Below are 23,834 nucleotides of genomic sequence, written 5' to 3' on the forward strand. Positions count from 1 at the left end.
TGTCTACTGTGCACTGTATAGCTTGCCGCGCTCAGTGTTAGGGCCTACGCCTGTTTATCCCTTAGGGCCGAGAGGTCCGACCTGCTCGGAGGATTACGGTCAACTGAAGGCGCTAGATACTGCGCTGCCGTTGTCCGACACTAGTTAGTGTCGAGTGGTGGTATTTCGCTTGTCGAGTGCCGCCACAGTACCCCCTTACCAGTGATAACGTTAGAATCTTAGTGTAATAAAGCGTCAGCCGATTGTTGTCCAATTCGTCCGGATGTTGCGCGAAGTCTTCAATGTGGCGGTGGATACCTGTCAGTACAGTGCGGGGCGTTCTGCGTACGGTCGTAGGCCTCTGTTCCATTTTTTAGTATGACGTGCTGGTGGCGATGCCCATGAAATTTTGCGATGGCCACATCACTTCTGGCTTGGTCGATCATCGTTTCGTACTCAGTCACCTGCATGCGTGAGTCGAGGGGTCGAGTTTTGTTGAAGGAAGGGCCGTTCCGTGTTCGTCGTAGCGATAGGGTCCAGCTTGTCACCGGTCTAGATTCGCGATGATGGAAGTTCTCAGTAGTGCTATCACGGTCCCACCTCAGTTTTGCTGTCGATCACGTCGGGGTCACCAGTTTGAGGTGATATGCGTGATAGTTATATATTGGACGGGCGTGATAGTCGTAATTGCTGGGGCCTCGTCCGAAGTAATTTGTCACTAGGGGCTGTGTAGATGTCGCTGCCGGGGTATTGCTGATTTTTCCTCCGTTTTTTTGGTGCGTGGAAGTAAAATCGGACTCCGGTCGCCGGGATTCGAAGCCGGGTTCCGAACGTACGCAACCTAAGACGTTAACCACTGCGCTGAAATCGTCCGACAGTAGTTAGTGTCGAGTGGTGGTATTTAGCTTGTCGAGTGCCGCCACAACATCAAGCATGCTTTACTGTTGTTGACAGAAATACCATAAATTGTATTTATATTAAGATAAGAAAAAGAAAATTTCTCAATTTCTTTAAAAAAATATTAATATTTAAATACTTATTAATATCTTTTCCGTGGTTTGGAATTTATATTAGCTTAAAAGTTTGATTAGACTATCTAATTAGAAAAGAATTATGATTTCTATTCTTAACGAAGGTGTTTGTTTTCCAGGTTCCCAGGAGATTGCCTCAGGGCGGTGATATCAATCGTTTCAATTTACCGGAAGCAGAAGCTCTTGGGTCCCCCAGCTTAGAATGGCGGCATTGCTTAGCACCTATTACTGGTTAGTTTTCACTCTTGATATTACGTCAGGTATTTATCTGTAATTGTAATACGCAGAATGCAATTTCCCTTCCCTCCTCGAATTGATGTTACATCGTGGTGTTCGAGAATCATTTCTCAATTCTAATGACTTACGTACTATCGTTTAAAGTTGCATTTCTATTCCATCCTACATTATATTAAATTTAACAGTTTGATTTTGATATTCATCGCACTGATTCTTTATTATATCATTAATCGTGTGCGGACTTTTATATATTTATGAGTAATTTGGAAGCGGAAATATGTACATTATCATACATTAATACACCTAGACTTATCGCAAGTCTCTAACAAAGTTTACTTCATGTAGTATTTTACTTCATGTAGTATTTTACTTAATCGACATATAATGCGAATGGATTAACAGATTATTGATAATACAATAGTTAAGAAGTGAAACTAGTGGAAAGTATTCCAGCTAACATCGCGAAGAGTCCAATTACTTATAGCCTGCGGTATGTATTAATTATAAATATATTAATAGTATACAATAAGAATATAAATTTGTGAAAATGTACGCAGTGTTTTTATAAAACATCCGCACTACAATTATCATATGCTATATATAGCATTACCTGTTTCTCATTCCAGTTGTGCTAAACATGGTCATAGTCGGCACAATCAACGGATGGACAATGATTTCTCTTCATTATCTAATATCCGGGACCGGCGGCGTGCCGCTGACCTTAACATTCGACGAATCATCATGGATCGTTTCTTTGACAGTACTTGGTTCAATGATCGGTTCACTTCTGGGTGTCCAGCTGGTCGCCCGCAGCGGTTGTAGAAAGTGCCTCGTTTTATGTAACGCAATGTTCACCTTAGGCTGGTTCGTCATCTACACCACAGCTTCCCTGCCAATACTATACCTTGCTCGAGTGATTCTCGGTATAGGCTTTGGTATTGCCAACACGGCAAATCCCATATACATGTCAGCAATCGCCGAAATCAATATCAGTGGCATCCTAGATCTTGTAATCGCAATGGGCGCATCTGTCGGGACAATATTTTCATACATCCTAGGAATCTGGATGAAGTACAAGTTACTGCTGATGATTCTTGTAGTAATATCCTTTATAACCTTCGTATTGAACATGTGTATCTCCGCAACTCAATATTTCTCGCAGGCAACAGATGAAACGATGCGATCATGGAAGACGATGGAATATTACAGAGACATCCAAAATCCTCGCACACAGGAAATGGAACTACGTGCACAGACCAGATACGAATTACCATCACAATCCAGAAGCAATTTATCGTCACAATACAGAAGCGATTCACCCAGACAAACTACAAGCGAATTACACCAACCATCCACAAGCGAATTACGCCAACCATCTACAATAGAAATTCACCCAGAACCTACAAGCGAAATACACCCACGAACCAGAAGAGAATTACACCATCTAAATATACTCACTAAATTTACCTGGACAACCAAGCTGCGAGAAATACTACAACGAAGCAACAGGAAAGCTTTGTTTATCATGCTAGGCTTGATCATGGCACAACAACTTAGCGGAAACTTCATCACTATGCAGTATCTGCAAGTGTTGTTTGACACAACAACGATCGACATCGATGTACAAGAAGCTACGATATTCGTCCTGGGTGCCAACCTTATATCTGGCTGTTTATTCCACTTACAAGTGCCATCTCTTGGAAGAAGGATACTTTTGATTCTGTCTACGCTTGGGTCGTGTTTTACATTGATTATTCTAGCAACTTATCTTTTGTTAGTTGAACATAAGTTTGACGTTTCTACCGTCGCTACGCTTCCAGTATATGACTTAATGATATATCAAATAGTATTTCACATTGGTTTAGGCACGTTACCCAATGTTCTCCTATACGAGTTATTTCCTACGGAACTAATCGGCTTTGTTGGTACCATCATTGTGATTTTCGACGGTATAATTGGTTTTACCGTGTCGAAACTGTATCAAGTGATTATCGATAATGTAGGACCGTGTGCGATTTACTTTATCTTCGCGACATCATGCTTTTTGGCATTTCTAATGGTGCTCATATGGATACCGGAAACAAAAGGAAAAACATATAAGCAGATTGAAGCGCTTCTAGTTGGTGAAAATTTGAATTCTTCGAATGAAGAAGTTAGAACCGATGAAATGGATGTTCATAGATTCTGACAGGAGAAATTGCACCGTACGTCTGTGGCACGGTGTCTACTTGCACGGAATATTTTATTTCTCATTTTTATTAGTATAACGATAAAGATCTACAATTTTATCACGATATGCAATTTTTGTAGTATTTTTGTAGTAGATTTCTTCGTTTGTTCGTGTAACTTTAGAAATGTGTCTAACAAAGATGATGGTCATTTACAAACATATGTATCGTATAAATTGACTTGCATTGAACTGAGAGGAATACATGTTCTCAAAGTAAACTTTTTATCCATTTCATAACTCGACAATGCAACAATATCAATTAACTCGAGATAATTGAACAACAGTTTGTAAAAGTAAGAAAAGTAATATATTAAAGAATGACATGGTGACATAATACTGACAAGAATAGTTTTTTATACCTCAGCTGCTATCTATGCTGTTATTTTTTTGCAATATGTAACATATGTATATCACATATACACATGTTAATATTGTTACGATAAACAGCAAGTATGCTGAAAAAGTCAGTATTTATGTTAAAAATAATGTAATATAATTAACATAACACATTGCTAATAAGTACATATGTTACAATGTGTTTGTCAATGATAAGCATATGTGTTTACATATATAAAAATATATGTGTAAGACACGGCTTTTTCGGCGTTATATTACAATTATTACTGAAAAATATTTGAATATGTTGGTTCGAATATTATAGTAATTACTGTACCATAACGCAGTGATAAATATCTAGCCTTGTCTAGCAGAAATTCTATCGAACTGTCGAACGTCATTTTCGGTAAATTACAGCTATAATAATAGTGTTCACTTCAGAAATTTATAATATTTCCCACTTTTAATATACGATAATTATTACATAGCGAAAATTTAAATATCGATAATTTTATAAAGCTTTGTCTATTAACAATTATGTATTTATTGTATATCTTTTAAACAAATATCTTCTGTATTAAAAAGCTACAACAAACAAGGATTTACTATCTATATGTAAAAGCACAAACAAGATTTTAAATGTTCTATTTTATTTAAGTTTTATTCCAGACGAATTTATTACAGACACCCCTAGTGGAAATTAATTAAAGGAGTCCGAACGAAGACGAGTCAACTGTAATACAAAATACTGCTAAGATCCCAAACCTACGTCATGTAAATCGGTAACGTTGAGAACGATATTAAAATGGCAAGAAAGCCACCGAGTTCACTGGATAAAGTACTCTGACCAGCGACCTTCTCTTCAACGGTACCATCACCCCCCCCCCCCCCGCCATACCAAAAAATTACTAATTTTGTATAAGAGAATTCGGACAAATTTTTTTTTTGCCATTGATTTGCAAAATATTAGTTCTTTGATCTTTATGGAAAACAAACAACAAAAACAGCTGTAAGAAGGACCGAAGTGGAAATTTACAACTGAAAGTAAAGCTGTAGTTAAACCAAAAACTAAATCACATTAATATTATAATTCTCTGTGAGATGGTATCGATATTTCAAACATTCACTATAATAAGAGCGCGACTAGACGTGACATTATATGGGGCTCTTTCGCGTGATCTGAAACACAGCTATCGAAAAATATCAGTGCTTTTAATGCTCTCTACAATTCATGACGTTGCGTTGCGACGATTGTAATTATCTGAAAAAGATACTCGCTAAATTTCCATTATGTGATCGTTTGAATATGCTCCGTTTTATATACTTGGAGTTAAATTATGAAAATTTATAAATGGTTATACAATATTCTGATGGATTGCAAAATATAAAAATCTAAAAAATTAAAATAATAAATTAATTATTCTGATAATTAATCTAATACAATACCATCAATTCCTAACTTTTAAATCAATGATTTAAATATATGATCACATGGCATGGTCGCTCGCGCGTATTCCGGGTGCATGCAGCTAAATGTGCACTGCATAGCTCATTCAATTAGTAAGTCGCCCTAAGAACACGTCTGTGCTGGTGACTGCTAGAAGTTTTCGCAGGATCGCGGGAGTTGTCGACACGCCGGTGATGTTTTCGAATTTGTTGGGGATTCAGTCGTCGATCTGCAGTACTGTCTTATTGGTACTTGAGTATTCGGACAGGTACCTGCAATTTCTTGTCCTCCGTAATTCTCTTCGACTTTCGCGGAGATGGACGCCACTCTTTCAGTTAGGCCGTCCATTCATAATTCTGTTCAGCGATCCCTCCCCGGCAGGCCCATGGTTAAGTAGAGTCAGAACTCGACATTCTCGCCAATAGGTTGAATGTCGAGATCGATGTGCAGCGATAAAGAACTCATGGGCGGATCTCGTGCGTAGTCACCTTCACGTGGTGAGATCTGGTAATTGGTACCGTTTTCTAAAAATTAATCAATTGATCAGACTTTGGAAAAGGATACCAAGCTAAGAACTACGTCAATACAATCCATTTTGGATTACCGAAAGTCAGGGAGAGAATTTTGGATGATCTGCAATGGACAGCATCATGGGGCATCGTGAAACACCGTTGGTCCAATTTGAATCACCGAATGACATGAACATAATTTAGGATGATCTACTGCACCACAACGTGGGACACTGTTGGTCCAGTTTGGTACACGAAATGCCATGAAGATAATTTGCCGTGGGGCAGATTAGGATATCATAAGACAAACATAGGATGTCGTTGAACATTTTGGGGTATCATGCGATATCGAGTTACACTGTGGGACATCGAGGTGGACCATCTACTCGTTATCGATAAATTATTGAAGCGGTATCATCAATGTATTGTACTACGAGTGAATGGTGAATCAGATTAAGTATACTGGATAATATATAATTAATTATTGGATTGAGAATACAAAGATGAAAATAAGAAAGATTTAAAAATTCACATATTCTGTTTCAGATACATGAAATTGCAATGTTATTCACAACTGATTAAACGATTCAATTAATACTTATTACAGTACATTACTATACAGTGATTTATTATCTTGATAGTGTGCGATGTTTACTGAAGTATTGTAGTAAACTATATTTTATTTATAATTTCGTACAAGATTATAGTTTTAAATCAGACCAGTATTAAACTGAAATAGTAACGTCACATGTGACATGAAAATGGTAGAAAGAGGTCATGCGGCCCGCAAAATGTAAGAGTCCAACAAGCATTGAATATCGCGTCGATTCCTGTTCCTCATCTGTGGTAAAATTATTTTAAAATAGGGAAAGATGCGCCTCATAAAGAATTATACAATTTATCTACCTACACTACCTTATCTACTTAACCATTATTGTTAATTGTGCATGCATAATTAAATGCATGTGTAAATTAATTAAATATTAAAGTACTTATTAAGAAGGAATTAGCGCTTCTAGGAAGCAGTACTTTTTAGCAGTAAAGATACTCTATCTAAGCACACACCTGACTCACAAACGTTCCATCTACTTTCTATCCCATCAAATTTGAAAAACTCTACCTGATAGAACATTTAAATTAATTTCAATACTTCAATTAGAAACCCAATGGTGTTTTCGTAAGCCCTGCATAATACCTAAATATACGAACATACTAAAGGCACAGAGTGGCTTCATAAATCTTACCGATCAAGAATATAAAGATTCCCTTAAACCTAGCTATAAAAAATCTAAAGATTTCCTTATAAACCCTATCGATTAGAGATTTAGAGATTTCATGATACACTCTGAAAAGAAGAATAAATCAGTAGCTAGAAGGGCCAGCAAAATATAGTCATTATCCACTCGATATAATTCCGAGCAATAAACCGTGAGTGGACTACCTTTTCCTTTTCGCAACACTAATTTACTAAATTTATATATAGAATAGAAAATTCTCAAAATAAATACGCGAAGAATGCTCCGTACTATAGTTACAATACTACCAAATTAATCAAACGTCAATACTTTTAAATGTAATTTTAAATGAAGGCAAAATTGTAAAGGAAACAAGGAAAACTCTAATACGTATTATTCTGTCAGAAATTCTGAAGATTCATACTAAATATTGCAAAAGAAAATAGCCAGATCATAATTCGCAACTCTAATTCAAACTGTTATCGTTCTCTCGCGACACTAATAAATAAATCGCGTTTTGCCGAATGTAGTGGAAGCCAAACGTATTCTAGTGCAACCATTTAAGAGGTTGCTGATGAACGATCACATTTGTATAGGTCTTGTACTTGTATCGAGTGATCCAGGAACAGTCTTCGACAAATGCAGTCGAAGGGGTTTGGGCATTTTGTAAACGCAACTCTACTTAACAAACATCGAAATCGCGATGGAACAATATCACAACGCTATCTCTCAAACTGAATTCAATGAAAATTACAATTTATCGCTCTGATTTCCGAGAAACGCAAGAGGCAAACAAACGACTGTTATCGCAGCAGGATACTATTGGGTTGGCAACTAAGTGATTGCGGATGTCGTCATTAGAGGCTATTGACAAAATCCACAATCACTCAGATGCAACCCCCAATCGCTCATAGCCATTGCATACAAGAGTAGGATGATTCTTTGCGTCGTGAGCCTGAAAGCAATCTTATTCGATATAATTGGAGCAAGTGCAGGAATCGAGCAGTACTGTACACATTCGCAGAAATTATTGATACGATGTAAGTGTTCTCAGTGTACGAAGATGCAGATGCAAGGGGGGAAAATGATTTCTGCGAAGCGTTTTCCTACAGAGAAAGTTACAAACGAAAATATGTTTCGACGCGTGAGAGATCGTAGAGAATACGACAGTTTCAGTAGGAAACGTCGAAATAGGGGGAAAGCAATGAGAAAAAGAATTGCCGCGATAAAGGAAGCTATACTTCAAGAAATTAAAGATACTTCAAATGCTGGATTATGATAACAACGTAGCGGGTGTAGCAACATGAAACAAAAATAACAAATAGTCGAAGCTGTGAAATTATTTTTGCCCATCTTAATTTTTATATTATAAGAAATAAATATCATATAATCGTCGGTATTCGGTTATTCTAACATTTTAATTATGATATTTTATAGATAGAATAAGCAAAAAATATTATTGTTCCTACGTTAGAATATTGAAAATTGATTCGTTACGTTTAAACATGTAACAAGGGGAATTAGAAGTGTTTATGTATTGAAATAATGTCGACTGTATGTAAAGGGGAAGATTCCTTAGAAGTACCCAGTATGGTTGTGGCAGTCGTGTAAATGGTACAAATCAATACAAAATCCGTCAATCGCGAGATTCAGTGTAAGGATTTCTTACAATTATTCTCTCTTTGCGATAGATAATTACCAATGATCTTTCGTGCAGTTTTTAAATAATTATGTGTGAACTGGATTCTACGAATTGAATAATTGAAAATCTATCGTGATTATATTATTGCGTGAAAGTACCTATTTCTGGCAACATGTCCCAGCGTAGGACGGTAAGCATTTAATATGATTATACATTAAATATTTTTGAAATAAACCGTTAGAAATGAAATATCGCAGCGTAACAAATTCAAATTGAACAAGAATATAAAGAAAGGGTCTGTTTTAGATACACATTTCAGCGAATTTGAATACTTTTCTTTTATTTCCAAATGGAGATACAAATCCATAGCAATTAGTATTAATGTCGAACGTTCAATTGTATCGAACGTTCTTCAAGATTTATGAAACTCTTGCAAGTATTATCAAAACTTCAATGTTTTTATTCCAACTCCTCGATTTAATGTTTTGGCAAATAATGAAATGTATTAACATATCGTGTCGATAATACCAAAGTACCGTCTGAACCTTCGAATATGATTCGATATTTAAAAGTCACAATAATCTTAAATCTTTGACCTTGTGTCTTAATCGATAGTGATCATTTAAAGTTTTGAATCCTTCACCCAGATTTAAACGGTCACGACCCATCAAAACATACGGTTCTACAGCTTAAAACTGTTACGTCTTATAAATATCGAATCATACTCGATGGTTCAAACGGTTCTTCGATATTATCTATGCGACATGTTCATATATTTCATTATTTACAAAAGATATTTAAGAAACATATAAAAACGGTTCAAATGATCATTGATTTGGAGGACAATCAGAGGAAATGATTTTAGGAGAAAGTTTGCAAAAGCACAAATAACCATTAGCAAACGTCAGTGAAGAACTCAAGTACGGTTTCTATCTATAATAAAGTCAAATAACATCAAGCATATTTTACTGTTGTTGATAGAAATACCATAAAGTGTATTTGTATTAAGATAGGAGGAAGAAAATTTGTCAATTCCTTTGAAAGAATATTAATATTTAAATACTTATTAATATATTTTCCGTGGTTTGGAATTTATATTAGCTTAAAAGTTTGATTAGACTATCTAATTAGAAAAGAATTATGATTTCTATTCTTGACGAAGTTTGTTTTCCAGGTTTCCAGGAGATTGCCTCGGGGCGGTGATATCAATCGTTTCCATTTTTCACCGGAAGCGGAAGCTCTTAGGTCCCCCAGCTCAAAATGGCTGCACTGCCTAACAGCTTTTACTGGTTAGTTTTCACTCTTGATATTACGTCAGGTATTTATCTGTAATTGTAATACGCAGAATGCAATTTCCTTTCCCTCCTCGAATTAATGTTACATCGTGGTGTTCGTGAATCATTTCTCAATTCTAATGACTTACGTACTATCGTTTAAAGTTGCATTTCTATTCCATCCTACATTATATTAAATTTAACAGTTTGATTCTGATATTCATCGCACTGATTCTTTATTATATCACTAATCGTGTGCGGACTTTTATATATTTATGAGTAATCTGGAAGCGGAAAAATGTACATTATTATACATTAATACACTTAGACTTATCGCAAGTCTCTAACAATGTTTACTTCATGTAGTATTTTACTTCATGTAATATTTTACCTAATCTACATATGATGCGAATGGATTAACAGATTATTAATAATACAATAGTTAAGAAGTGAAACTAGTGGAAAGTATTCCAGCTAACATCGCGAAGAGTCCAATTACTTATAGCCTGCGGTATGTATTAATTATAAATATATTAATAATATACATTAAGAATATAAATTTGTGTAAATGTACGCAGTGTTTTTATAAAACATCCGCACTACAATTACCATATGCTATTTATAGCATTACCTGTTTCTCATTCCAGTTATGCTAAACATGATCATAGTCGGCACAATCAACGGATGGACAATGATTTCTCTTCATTATTTACTATCCGGGACCGGCGACGTGCCGCTGACCTTAACATTCGACGAATCATCATGGATCGTTTCTTTGACAGTACTTGGTTCAATGATCGGTTCACTTCTTGGTGCTCAGTTGGTCGTCCGCACCGGGTTTAAAACGTGCCTCGTTTTATGCAACACAATGTTCACCGTAGGCTGGTTCATCATCTACGTCACAACTTCCGTGCAAGTACTATACCTTGCTCGAGTGATTCTCGGCGTAGGCATTGGTATTGCCAACACGGTAAATCCCATGTACTTGTCAGGAAACTTCGACATCGGTATCAATGGCGTCGTAAGTTCCCTAGTCGGAATGAGCGCATCTACCGGGTCAATGTTAGCATACTCCCTGGGAATCTTGATGACGTACGAGTCACTGCTGCTGACTCTTGTAATAGTATCCTTTATAGCCGTCATGTCGAACACGTGTTTCTCCGTAATTGGATATTCCTCGGTGGCAACAGATCGAATGATGCAATCAAGGAGGTTAGAATATTACAAAGACATCGAAAGTCCTCACAGTGAGGAAATTGAACTACGTGCTCTACGCGGACAGACCAGAAACGAGTTACCCTCACGATCCAGAAGCAATTTACCGTTACAATCCAGAAGCAATTTATCGTCACAATCCAAAAGCGATTTGCTCTCACAAACTACAAGCCAATTACTCCAATCATCCACAAGCGAAATACAGCGAACACCTACAATCGAAATTCACCCAGAACCTACAAGCGAAATACACCCACGAATGAGAAGCGAATTACACCAACCGTCCACAAGCGAATTACGCCAACCATCCACAATCGAAATTCACCCAGAACCTACAAGCGAAATACACCTACGAACGAGAAGCGAATTACACCAACCGTCCACAAGCGAATTACGCCAACCATCCACAAGCGAAATTCACCCAGATCCTACAAGCGAAATACACCCACGAACGAGAAGCGAATTACACCAACCGTCCACAAGCGAATTACGCCAACCATCCACAAGCGATATTCACCCAGATCCTACAAGCGAAATACACCCACGAACGAGAAGCGAATTACACTTACGATCCAGAACCAATTTGACCACACAATCCTGTGTGGATTCACGAGGATCGACGGACATACATGATGCAGATATGGATGAAAGTAAATATACCTGTTTAACCAAGCTGGAATTAATACTACAACGAAGCAACCGGAAAGCTCTGTTTATCATGCTTGGCTTAATTGTGGCACAACATCTTAGCGGAAACTTCATCACTATGCAGTATATGCAAGTGATCTTTAGCAAAATAACGATGAACATCGAACCACAAGAAGCGACAATATGGGTCCTGTGTGTCAACCATATATCCAACGCTATAACCACCATAAAAGTGGAATCTCTTGAAAGAAGAGTATTTTTGGTTATGTCTACGCTTGGGTCGTGTTTTACATTGATCATTCTAGCAAATTATCTTATGTTACATGAATATAAGTCTGACGTTTCCACCGTCCCTACTTTTCCCGTTATCGACTTAATTATATATCAAATAATGTTTCAAATTGGTTTAGGCACGTTACCCAATGTTCTCCTATACGAGTTATTTCCTAGGAAACTAAAAGGCTTTGTTAGAGACATCATTGTGATTTTTGATGGAATAATTGGTTTTATCATGCCGAAACTGTATCAAGTGGTTACCGATAATGTAGGATTGTATGCGAATTACCATATCTTCGCGATATCATGCTTCTTGGCATTTCTAATGGTGCTCATATGGATACCGGAAACAAAAGGAAAAACATATCAGCAGATTGAAGCCCTTCTAGTTGGTAAAAATTTGAATTCTTCGAATGAAGAAGTTAGAACCAATGAAATGAATTCGTAGAATATGACAGGAGAAATTGCACCGTACGTCTGTGGCACGGTGTCTACTTGCACGGAATATTTTATTTCTCATTTTTATTAGTATAACGATAAAGACCTACAATTTTATCACGATATGCAATTTTTGTAGTATTTTTGTAGTAGTTTTCTTCGTTTGTTCGTGTAATTTTAGAAATGTGTTTAACAAAGGTGATGGTCATTTACAAACATATCTATCGTATAAATTGACTTGCATTGATCTTAGAGGAATGCATGTTCTCAAACTAAACTTTTTATCCATTTCATAACACGAACAATGTAAGAATATCAATTAACTAGAGATAATTGAACAACAGTTTGTAAAAGTAAGAAAAGTAATATATTAAAGAATGACAAGGTAACATAATACTGACAAGAAAAATTTTTTATACCTCAGCTGCTATTTATGCTGTTATTTTTTTGCAATATGTAACATATGTATATCACATATACACATGTTAATATTGTTACGACAAACAGCAAGTATGCTGAAAAAGTCAGTATTTATGTTAAAAATAATGTAATATAATTAACATAACACATTGCTAATAAGTACTTATATTACAATGTGTTTGTCAATGATAAGCATATGTGCTTACATATATAAATATATGTGTAAGACACGGCTTTTTCGGCGTTATATTACAATTATTACTGAAAAATATTTGAATATGTCAGTTCAAATATTATAGTAATTACTGTACCATAACACAGTGATAAATATCTAGCCTTGTCTAGCAGAAATTCTATCGAACTGTTGAATGTTATATTCAGTAAATTACGGCTATAATAATAATGTTCGCCTCAGAAATTTATAATATTTCCAACTTTTAAAACACGATAATTATTAAATAGCGAAAATTTAAATATCGATAATTTTATAAAGCTTTGTCTATTAACAATTATGTATTTATTGTATATCTTTTAAACAAATATATCTTCCTTATTAAAAAGTTACAAGAAACATGGATTTACTATCTATATATAAAGGCACAAACAAGATTTTAAATGTTCTGTTTTATTTAAGTTTTATTCCAGACGAATTTATTACAGATACCCCTAGTGAAAATTAATTAAAGGCATCCGAATGAAAACGAATCAACTGTAATACCAAATAGTGCTAAGATCCTAAACCTACATCATGCTAAATCGGTAACGTCGAGAACGATATTAAAATAGTAAGAAAGCCACCGAGTTCATCGGATAAAGTACTCTTACTAGCGACCTTCTCTTCCACGGTACCATCACCACCATACCGAGAAATTATTAATTTTGTATAAGAGAATTCGGACAAATTTTTTTGTGCCATTCATTTGAAAAATATTAGCTCTTTGAGCATTATGGACAACAAACAACAAAAACAGCTTCAAGAACGACCGAACCGAAAGCTTAAAACTGAAAGTAAAGATCGAGTTAAACCTAAAATTAAATTACATTTCTACAATAGTTCTCTATAAGATGGTAATTCGTAAATGTATTTATATTTCACACATTCACTATTATAAAAACGCGACTAGACGTGATATTCTACGGGGCTTCTCTATCACGTGTTCTGAAATACCGATGTTGAAAAATACTCACGCTCTCAACAATTAATAGCGATACGTCGCGATGATTGTAATTATCTGAAAAGGGTACTCGCTACGTTTCCATTATGTGATCTATTGAATGTGCTACGTTTTATATACTTGGAATTTAATTGTGAAAATTTATAAATGGTTATACAATATTCTGATGGATTGCAAAATTTAAAAATCTAAAAAATAATAAATTAATTATCCTGATAATTAATCTAATACAATACCATCAATTCCAAACTTTTAAATCAATGATTTGAATATATTATCAGATGACATGGTCGCTAGCGCATATCCCGGGTACATGCAGGTCAACGTGAACTGCATAGCGCATTCAATTCGTAAGTCGCCCCAAGAACACGTCTGTTCTGGTAACTGCTAGATGTTTGCGCGGGATTCCGGGAGTTGTCGCCGCGGCAGCGATGCTTTCAAATCTGTTGAGGATTCAGTCGTGGATCTGCAGTACTATCCGATTGGTATTTGAGTATTCGGACAGGAACCTGCAATTTCACGCCCTCCGTAATTCTCTTCGACTGTCACGGGGGTGGACGCCACTCGGTCAGTTGGGGCCGTGCATTCGTAATTCTATTCAGCGGTTCCTCCCCGGCAGGCCCATGGTTAAGTAGAGTCAGAACTCGACATTCTGGCCACTAGGTTCAATGTCGGGATTGATATGCAGTGATAAAGAACTCGTGGGCGAATCTCGTGCGTACTCACCTCCTCGTGGTGAGATCTCTTAATTGGTACCGCTGACTAAAAATTAATCAACGGATTAATCTTTGAAAAACAATACCAAGCCAAATACTACACTAATACAGTCCAGTTTGGATAACCGAATGTCACGAAGAGAATTTTGGATGATCTAGACTGGACTACAACGTATAACACCGTGGCTCACAGTGGGACATCGAGGTACACCGACTGTTCGTTATAGCTAAATAATCGAAGCGGTATCATCAATGTATTGTACTACGAGTGAATGGTGAATCAGATTAAGTATACTGGATAATATATAATTAATTATTGGTTTGAGAATACAAAAATGAAAATAAGAAAGATTTAAAAATTCACATATTCTGTTTCAGATACATGAAATTGCAATGTTATTCACAACTGATTAAACGATTCAATTAATACTTATTACAGTACATTACTATACAGTGATTTATTATCTTGATAGTGTGCGATGTTTACTGAAGTATTGTAGTAAACTATATTTTATTTATAATTTCGTACAAGATTATAGTTTTTGAATCAGACCAGTATTAAACTGAAATAGTAACGTCACATGTGACATGAAAATGGTAGAAAGAGGTCATGCGGCCCGCAAAATGTAAGAGTCCAACAAGCATTGAATATCGCGTCGATTCCTGTTCCTCATCTGTGGTAAAATTATTTTAAAATAGGGAAAGATGCGCCTCATAAAGAATTATACAATTTATCTACCTACACTACCTTATCTACTTAACCATTATTGTTAATTGTGCATGCATAATTAAATGCATGTGTAAATTAATTAAATATTAAAGTACTTATTAAGAAGGAATTAGCGCTTCTAGGAAGCAGTACTTTTTAGCAGTAAAGATACTCTATCTAAGCACACACCTGACTCACAAACGTTCCATCTACTTTCTATCCCATCAAATTTGAAAAACTCTACCTGATAGAACATTTAAATTAATTTCAATACTTCAATTAGAAACCCAATGGTGTTTTCGTAAGCCCTGCATAATACCTAAATATACGAACATACTAAAGGCACAGAGTGGCTTCATAAATCTTACCGATCAAGAATATAAAGATTCCCTTAAACCTAGCTATAAAAAATCTAAAGATTTCCTTATAAACCCTATCGATTAGAGATTTAGAGATTTCATGATACACTCTGAAAAGAAGAATAAATCAGTAGCTAGAAGGGCCAGCAAAATATAGTCATTATCCACTCGATATAATTCCGAGCAATAAACCGTGAGTGGACTACCTTTTCCTTTTCGCAACACTAATTTACTAAATTTATATATAGAATAGAAAATTCTCAAAATAAATACGCGAAGAATGCTCCGTACTATAGTTACAATACTACCAAATTAATCAAACGTCAATACTTTTAAATGTAATTTTAAATGAAGGCAAAATTGTAAAGGAAACAAGGAAAACTCTAATACGTATTATTCTGTCAGAAATTCTGAAGATTCATACTAAATATTGCAAAAGAAAATAGCCAGATCATAATTCGCAACTCTAATTCAAACTGTTATCGTTCTCTCGCGACACTAATAAATAAATCGCGTTTTGCCGAATGTAGTGGAAGCCAAACGTATTCTAGTGCAACCATTTAAGAGGTTGCTGATGAACGATCACATTTGTATAGGTCTTGTACTTGTATCGAGTGATCCAGGAACAGTCTTCGACAAATGCAGTCGAAGGGGTTTGGGCATTTTGTAAACGCAACTCTACTTAACAAACATCGAAATCGCGATGGAACAATATCACAACGCTATCTCTCAAACTGAATTCAATGAAAATTACAATTTATCGCTCTGATTTCCGAGAAACGCAAGAGGCAAACAAACGACTGTTATCGCAGCAGGATACTATTGGGTTGGCAACTAAGTGATTGCGGATGTCGTCATTAGAGGCTATTGACAAAATCCACAATCACTCAGATGCAACCCCCAATCGCTCATAGCCATTGCATACAAGAGTAGGATGATTCTTTGCGTCGTGAGCCTGAAAGCAATCTTATTCGATATAATTGGAGCAAGTGCAGGAATCGAGCAGTACTGTACACATTCGCAGAAATTATTGATACGATGTAAGTGTTCTCAGTGTACGAAGATGCAGATGCAAGGGGGGAAAATGATTTCTGCGAAGCGTTTTCCTACAGAGAAAGTTACAAACGAAAATATGTTTCGACGCGTGAGAGATCGTAGAGAATACGACAGTTTCAGTAGGAAACGTCGAAATAGGGGGAAAGCAATGAGAAAAAGAATTGCCGCGATAAAGGAAGCTATACTTCAAGAAATTAAAGATACTTCAAATGCTGGATTATGATAACAACGTAGCGGGTGTAGCAACATGAAACAAAAATAACAAATAGTCGAAGCTGTGAAATTATTTTTGCCCATCTTAATTTTTATATTATAAGAAATATATATCATATAATCGTCGGTATTCGGTTATTCTAACATTTTAATTATGATATTTTATAGATAGAATAAGCAAAAAATATTATTGTTCCTACGTTAGAATATTGAAAATTGATTCGTTACGTTTAAACATGTAACAAGGGGAATTAGAAGTGTTTATGTATTGAAATAATGTCGACTGTATGTAAAGGGGAAGTAGCTCCAGAAGTACCCAGTATGGTAGAGGCAGTCCTGTAAATCGCACAAATCAATGCGGAATCCTTAAATCGCGATATTCAGTGTAAAGATTTCTTACAGTTGTTCTTTTCTTGCGATAGATAACTACACATGATCTTACGTGCAGTTTTTAAATAATTATGTGTGAACTGGATTCTACAAATTGAATTATTGAAAATCTGTCGTGATTATATTATTGCGTGAAATTACTTATTTCTGGCAACATGTCCCTGCGTAGGACGGTAAGCATTTAATATGATTATACATTAAATATTTTTGAAATAAACCGTTAGAAATTAAATATCGCAGCGTAACAAATTCTAATTGAACAGGAATATAAAAAAAGCGTCTGTTTGAGATACCTATTTCAGCGAAATTGAGTATTATTCTTTTATTTCCAAATGGAGATACGAACCCATAGCAATTAGTATTAATGTCGAATCTACAATTGTATCGAAGGTTCTTCAAAATTTATAGGACCTGCAAATATTACCAAAACTTCAATGTTTTTATTCCAACTCCTCGATTTAATGTTTTGGCAACTAATGAAATGTATTAACATATCGTGTCGATAATACCAAAGTACCGTCTGAACCTTCGAATATGATTCGATATTTAGAAATCACAATAATCTTAAATCTTTGACCTTGTGTCTTAATCGATAGTGATCATTTACAGTTTTGAATCTTTCACCCTGATTTAAACGGTCACGGCCCATCAAAACATACGGTTCTACAGCTTAAAACTGTTACGTCTTATAAATATCGAATCATACTCGATGGTTCAAACGGTTCTTCGGTATTATCTATACGACATGTTCACATATTTAATTATTTACAAAAGATATTTAAGAAACATATAAAAACGGTTCAAATGATCATTGATTTGGAGGACGATCAGAGGAAATGATTTTAGAAGAAAGTTTTCAAAAGCACAAATAACCATTAGCAAACGTCAGGCAAAAACACAAGTACGTCTTCTATCTAGAATAAGGTCAAATAACATCAAGCGTATTTTACTGCTGTTGATAGAAATACCATAAATTGTATTTGTATTAAGATAGGAAAAAGAAAATTTGTCAATTCTTTTGAAAGAATATTAATATTTAAATACTTATTAATATATTTTCCGTGGTTTGGAATTTATATTCGCTTAAAAGTTTGACTAGACTATCTAATTAGAAAAGAATTATGATTTCTATTCTTAACAAAGGTATCTATTTTCCAGGTTCCTAGAAGATTGCCTGAGGGCGAAGAGTTAGAACCTGCCGGTTTATCTCCGCTAGAGCAATGTCCTACTTCCGTCATCTCACTAATCCGGCAATGGGTAGCATGTATTTCCGGTTAGTTTTTACTCTTGATATTATGTCAGGTATTTATCTGTAATTTTAGTACGCAGAATGCAATTTCCTTTCTTCCCTCGAATTGATGTTTCACAGTGGTGTTCCTGAATTATTTCTCACTTCTAATGACTTACGTACCATCGTGTAAAGTAGCACTTCTATTCCACCCTTCATTATGATAATCGCACTGATTCCTTATTATATCATAAATCGAGTGCTGACTTTTATATATTTATGAGAAATCTGAAAGCGATAAAATGAACATTATTACACATTAATACTCCTTGACTTATCGCAAGTCTAACAAATTTTACTTCATGTATAATAGTATTTTACTTAATGCACATAATGTGTATGGATTAACAAATTAATAATAAAATAGTTAAGAAATAAAACTGCTAGTGGAAAGCATTCGAGCTAACATCGTGAAGAGTCCAATTACTTATAGCCTGCGGTATGTATTTATTATAAATATATTAATAGTATATATTAAAAATATAAATTTGTATAAATATATACAATGTAATTATAAAACAGCCGCATTACAATTAACATATGCTATATATAGCATTACCTGTTTCTCATTTCAGCTACGCTAACCATGGTCATAGTCGGTACAGTCTACGGATGGACAACGACTTCACTTGACCATCTAACATCTGGGACCACTGACATGCCGCTAACGTTAACACAGGACGAATTTTCATGGATCGTTTCTGTGACAGTACTTGGTTCAATGTTCGGTTCACTTGCGGGTGCCCAGTTGGCCGATCGCCGTGGTCGTAAATACTGCCTCCTTTTATGCTGCACAATTTTCACCTTAGGCTGGTTCATCATCTACGTAACAACTTCCGTGACAATGCTATACCTTGCTCGGGTGATTCTCGGTATAGGCGTTGGTATTGCCTACACGATAAATCCCATGTACGTGTCAGAAGTCGCCAACATCAATATCAGAGGCGCCCTAGGTACTCTAATCGCAGTGAACGTATTTACTGGGTCATTGCTTACCTGCACCCTAGGAACCTGGCTGGAATACCGGCAGCTCCTGACGGTTCTTGTAACAATATCCTTTATATCCATCTTGCTGAACATGTGTTTCCCCGAAACTCCGTATTTCTTGCTGACAAAAGGCAAAAAGAAGAAAGCACGCAAGTCGATAGCATATTACAAAGACATAGTGGATCCTGAAAGAGTGAAATTCGAACTACGTGCTCTATGCGTAGAAATCAGATACGAATTACACCAACAATCCGGTGGCGATTTACCCCTACAATCAAGAAGCGATTTACCCTTTCAATCCGTACGCGGAGCATACTCAGACTCCTTTTGGGAAGTAGTAGACACAGAAGAAACGTCCGATTTACACTTACCATCCAGTAGCGATTCACCATCCATATCCGCAGTATATTCAGAAGTCGTATGCGAAGTACACCAGCGACCCACAAGTGAATTACGCCTACAACCCTCACGGGACTCGCGCCAATTACACTCTCAATCCACGAGCGAAATACACCAACCATCCACAAGCGAAATACACCGACCATTCACAAGCAAAATACGCCGATCATCCACAAGCGAAATACACCGACCACCCAAAAGCAAAATACACCGATCATCCACAAGCGAAATACACCGGCCATCCACAAGCGAAGTACATCGACCATCCACAAGCGAAGTACACCGACCACCCACAATCAAAATACACCGATCATCCACAAGCGAAATACACCAGCCATCCACAAGCGAAGTACACCGACCACCCACAATCAAAATACACCGATCATCCACAAGCGAAATACACCAGCCATCCACAAGCGAAGTACACCGACCATCCACAAGCGAAGTACACCGACCACCCACAAGCGAAATACACCGACCATCCACCAGCCAAATACAGCGACCATCTGCAAGCGCAATGCACCCAGAATCCACAAGCGAAATACGCCGACTATCCCCAAACGAAATAGAATCAGACCTCATACGTGTAATACGATCCAGTAGCGATTCACGCACACAATCCGATGTGGATTCACGCGAATCGTCTGACACAGATGAGACATACATGGATGAAACTGAACATACCTCTTTAAGCAAGCTGCGAATAATACTACATGGAAACCACAGGAAAGCTCTGTTTATCATGCTTGGCTTGATCATGGCACAGCAACTTAGCGGAAACTTCGTCACTACGCAGTATCTGCAGGTGCTGTTTAGCAAAACAACGATCGTTATCAACCCATACGAAGCGACGGTGTTGGTCCAGCTTGTCAGCCTTATATCTGGCACTTTAACCATCTTAACAGTGGAATTCATTGGAAGAAGAAAACTTTTGATTCTGTCTACGGGTGGGTCGTGTGTTACATTAAGTATTTTAGCAACTTATCTTTTGTTAGCTGAACATAAGTATGACGTTTCCGACGTCTCTTTTGTTCCAGTTATCGACTTAATTATAAATCAAGTAGTGTTTCAAATTGGTTTAGGCACGTTACCCAATGTTATCCTATGCGAGTTATTTCCTACGGAATTAAGAGGCTTTGTTGGTGCCATCATTGTAATTTTCGATAGCATAATTGGTTTTACCGTGTCGAAACTGTATCAAGTGATTACCGATAATGTAGGATCGTATGTGATTTACTTTATCTTCGCGACATCATGCTGTTTGGCATGTCTAATGCTGTTCATATGGGTACCGGAAACGAAAGGAAAAACATATCAGGAGATTGAAGCGCTTCTAGTTGGTAAAAATTTGAACTCTTTGAATGAAGAAGTTAGAACCGATGAAATGGATAATTAAAGATTCTGACAGGAGAAATTGCACCGTACATCCGTTGCACGGTGTCTACTTGGAATATTTTATTTCCCATTTTTATTAGTATAACGATAAAGATCTACAATTTTACCATGATATGCAATTTTTGTAGTAACGTAGTTTTCTTCGTTTGTTCGTGTAACTTTAGAAATGTGTCTAACAAAGGTGATGGTCATTTACAGACATATCTATCGTATAAATTGACTTGCATTGAACTTAGAGAAGTACATGTTCTCAAACTAAACTTTTTATCCATTTCATAACACGAACAATGTAAGAATATTAGTTAATTCGAGATAATTGAACAACCGTTTGTAAAAGTAAGAAAAGTAATATATTAAAGAATGACAAGGTAACATAATACTGACAAGAACAATTTTTTATATCTCAGGTGCTATCTATACCGTTATATTTTGTTTGCAATATATAACACAAGTATATCACATATACACATGTTAATATTGTCACAATAAACAGCAGGTAAGCCGAAAATGTCAATATTTATGCTGAAAATAACACAATATATTTAACATAACACATTGCTAATAAGTACTTATATTACAATGTGTTTGTCAATGATAAGCATATGTGTAAGATACGGCTTTTTCGGCGTTATATTATAGTTATTACTGAAAAATATTTGAATATGTTGGTTCGAATATTATAGTAATTACTGTACCATAACACAGTGGTATATATCTAGCCTTGTCTAGCAGAAATTCTATCGAACTGTCGAACGTCATTTTCGGTAAATTACGGCTATAATAATAGCGTTCACTTCAGAAATTTATAATATTTCCTACATTTAAAACACGATAATTATTAAATAACGAAAATTTAAATATCGATAATTTTATAAAGCTTTGTCTATTAACAATTATGTATTTATTGTATATCTTTGAAACAAATATTTTATTAAAAAGCGACAAGAAACATGGATTTACTATCTATATATAAAATCACAAACAAGATCTTAAATGTTCTATTTTATTTAATTTTTATTCCAGACGAAATTTATTACAGACACCCCTAGTGGAAATTAATTAAAGGAGTCCGAACGAAGACGAGTCAACTGTAATACCAAATAGTGCTAAGATCCTAAACCTACATCATGCTAAATCAGTAACGTCGAGAACAATATAAATATGGTAAGAAAACCACCAAGTTTACTGGGTAAAGCACTCTGAATAGCGACCTTCTCTTCCACGGTACAATCGCCCCTCCACTTTACCAATGTAATACTAATTTTGTATAAAAGAATTCGGACAAATTTTTTTTCCCATTCATTTGCAAAATATTAGTTCTTTGATCGTTATGGAAAACAAACAACAAAAACAGCTGTAAGAAGGACCGAAGCGTAAATTTACAACTGAATGTAAAGTTCTAGTTAAACCAAAAACTAAATCGCATTAATATTATAATTCTCTGTGAGATGGTAATTCGTATATGTATCGATATTTCAAACATTCACTATTATAAAAACGCGACTAGATGTGACATTGTATGGGACTCTGTCGCGTGTTCTGAAACACAGCTATCGAAAAATATCAGTGCTTTTAATGTTCTCTACAATTAATAACGTTGCGTCGCGACGAATGTAATTATCTGAAAAGGATACTCGCTAAATTTCCATTATGTGATCGTTTGAATATGCTCCGTTTTGCATTCTTGGAATTTAATTGTGATTATTTTTAAATGGTTATACAATATTACGATGGGTTGCAACATTTAAAAGTCGCCCCAAGAACACGTCTGTTCTGGTAACTGCTAGATGTTTGCGCGGGATTCCGGAAGTTGTCGCCGCGGCGGTGATGCTTTCGAATCTGTTGGGGATTCAGTCGTGGATCTGCAGTACTGTCCGATTGGTACTTGAGTATTCAGACAGGAACCTGCAATTTCACGTTCTCCGTAATTCTCTTCGACTGCCACGGAGGTGGACGCCACTCGTTCAGTTGAGGCCGTGCATTCGTAATTCTATTCAGCGGTTCCTTCCCGGCAGGCCCATGGTTAAGTAGAATCAGAACTCGTCATTCTGAGCAATAGGTTGAATGCCGAGATTGGTGTGTAATGTTAAATAACCCATGGGCGGATTTCGCGCGTAGTCACCTCCTTGTGGTAAGATTTGGTAATTGGCATCGTTTTCCAAAAATTAATCAGTTGATTAATCTGATACCAAGCCAATAACTACGCTACAATCCGGTTTATATCTCCAAA

At 36.0% G+C, this 23,834-nt stretch overlaps 3 protein-coding genes and 3 long non-coding RNA genes across 16 annotated transcripts in view; 3 read left to right on the top strand and 3 right to left on the bottom strand.

Moving 5' to 3' along the window:
- The window catches only part of LOC126923621 (facilitated trehalose transporter Tret1-2 homolog), a 27,427-nt gene extending 23,988 nt beyond the window's left edge, over nucleotides 1–3,439 (top strand). For both annotated transcript variants that reach the window (XM_050737295.1, XM_050737294.1), the window contains exons 2-3: nucleotides 1,130–1,241; nucleotides 1,874–3,439. In XM_050737295.1, coding sequence (XP_050593252.1) covers nucleotides 1,130–1,241; nucleotides 1,874–3,435 — 1,674 coding nt within the window. In that variant the 3' untranslated portion in view covers nucleotides 3,436–3,439. The remainder of the gene's footprint in view (nucleotides 1–1,129; nucleotides 1,242–1,873) is intronic.
- LOC126923614 (facilitated trehalose transporter Tret1-like) overlaps nucleotides 1–23,834 on the top strand; it is a 72,291-nt gene that overhangs the window by 31,140 nt on the left and 17,317 nt on the right. For 2 of the 8 annotated variants that reach the window (XM_050737254.1, XM_050737255.1), the window contains exons 1-3: nucleotides 17,438–17,708; nucleotides 18,694–18,808; nucleotides 19,399–21,785. The exons of 2 other annotated variants lie outside the window; for them this stretch is intronic. In XM_050737254.1, coding sequence (XP_050593211.1) covers nucleotides 17,691–17,708; nucleotides 18,694–18,808; nucleotides 19,399–21,605 — 2,340 coding nt within the window. In that variant the 5' untranslated portion in view covers nucleotides 17,438–17,690 and the 3' untranslated portion in view covers nucleotides 21,606–21,785. Of the gene's footprint in view, nucleotides 1–10,365; nucleotides 10,432–17,437; nucleotides 17,709–18,693; nucleotides 18,809–19,398; nucleotides 22,101–23,834 lie in introns of those variants that run through there. 4 more of the 8 variants (XM_050737251.1, XM_050737245.1, XM_050737253.1 and 1 more) reach the window with 3 other exon arrangements.
- Nucleotides 1,595–22,559, top strand: LOC126923619 (facilitated trehalose transporter Tret1-like). 2 transcript variants are annotated; one of them, XM_050737289.1, is made up of 4 exons: nucleotides 8,612–8,836; nucleotides 9,821–9,935; nucleotides 10,568–12,882; nucleotides 21,973–22,559. In XM_050737289.1, the coding sequence occupies exons 1-3, from the start codon at nucleotides 8,819–8,821 to the stop codon at nucleotides 12,505–12,507; spliced, it is 2,073 nt and encodes a 690-aa protein (XP_050593246.1). In that variant the 5' UTR covers nucleotides 8,612–8,818; the 3' UTR covers nucleotides 12,508–12,882; nucleotides 21,973–22,559. The 2 variants fall into 2 exon arrangements, with proteins under 2 accessions (XP_050593247.1, XP_050593246.1); XM_050737290.1 differs by lacking the exons at nucleotides 8,612–8,836; nucleotides 9,821–9,935 and adding an exon at nucleotides 1,595–1,737.
- Nucleotides 3,471–12,732, bottom strand: LOC126923629 (uncharacterized). Its single transcript, XR_007713248.1, has 2 exons — nucleotides 12,604–12,732; nucleotides 3,471–3,524 (listed from the first exon to the last, which is right to left on the bottom strand). It is a non-coding gene; the product is annotated as an uncharacterized LOC126923629 (long non-coding RNA).
- Nucleotides 9,846–10,676, bottom strand: LOC126923631 (uncharacterized). The gene is made up of 3 exons (XR_007713250.1): nucleotides 10,552–10,676; nucleotides 10,074–10,204; nucleotides 9,846–9,972 (listed from the first exon to the last, which is right to left on the bottom strand). It is a non-coding gene; the product is annotated as an uncharacterized LOC126923631 (long non-coding RNA).
- On the bottom strand, nucleotides 13,752–19,524 carry LOC126923628 (uncharacterized). 2 transcript variants are annotated; one of them, XR_007713247.1, is made up of 4 exons: nucleotides 19,383–19,524; nucleotides 18,947–19,051; nucleotides 17,882–18,845; nucleotides 13,752–14,854 (listed from the first exon to the last, which is right to left on the bottom strand). It is a non-coding gene; the product is annotated as an uncharacterized LOC126923628 (long non-coding RNA). The 2 variants fall into 2 exon arrangements; XR_007713246.1 differs by having other exon boundaries at nucleotides 17,882–19,051.

Source organism: Bombus affinis, chromosome 13, assembly GCF_024516045.1.
Source record: "Bombus affinis isolate iyBomAffi1 chromosome 13, iyBomAffi1.2, whole genome shotgun sequence".
Classification (NCBI taxonomy): domain Eukaryota; kingdom Metazoa; phylum Arthropoda; class Insecta; order Hymenoptera; family Apidae; genus Bombus; species Bombus affinis.

Excerpts from the sequence above, each read along its gene's own strand:
- LOC126923619 (XM_050737289.1), top strand. Across the intron at positions 9,936-10,567 it reads CTGCCTAACAGCTTTTACTG|TTATGCTAAACATGATCATA; the intron begins GTTAGTTTTCAC and ends TTCTCATTCCAG.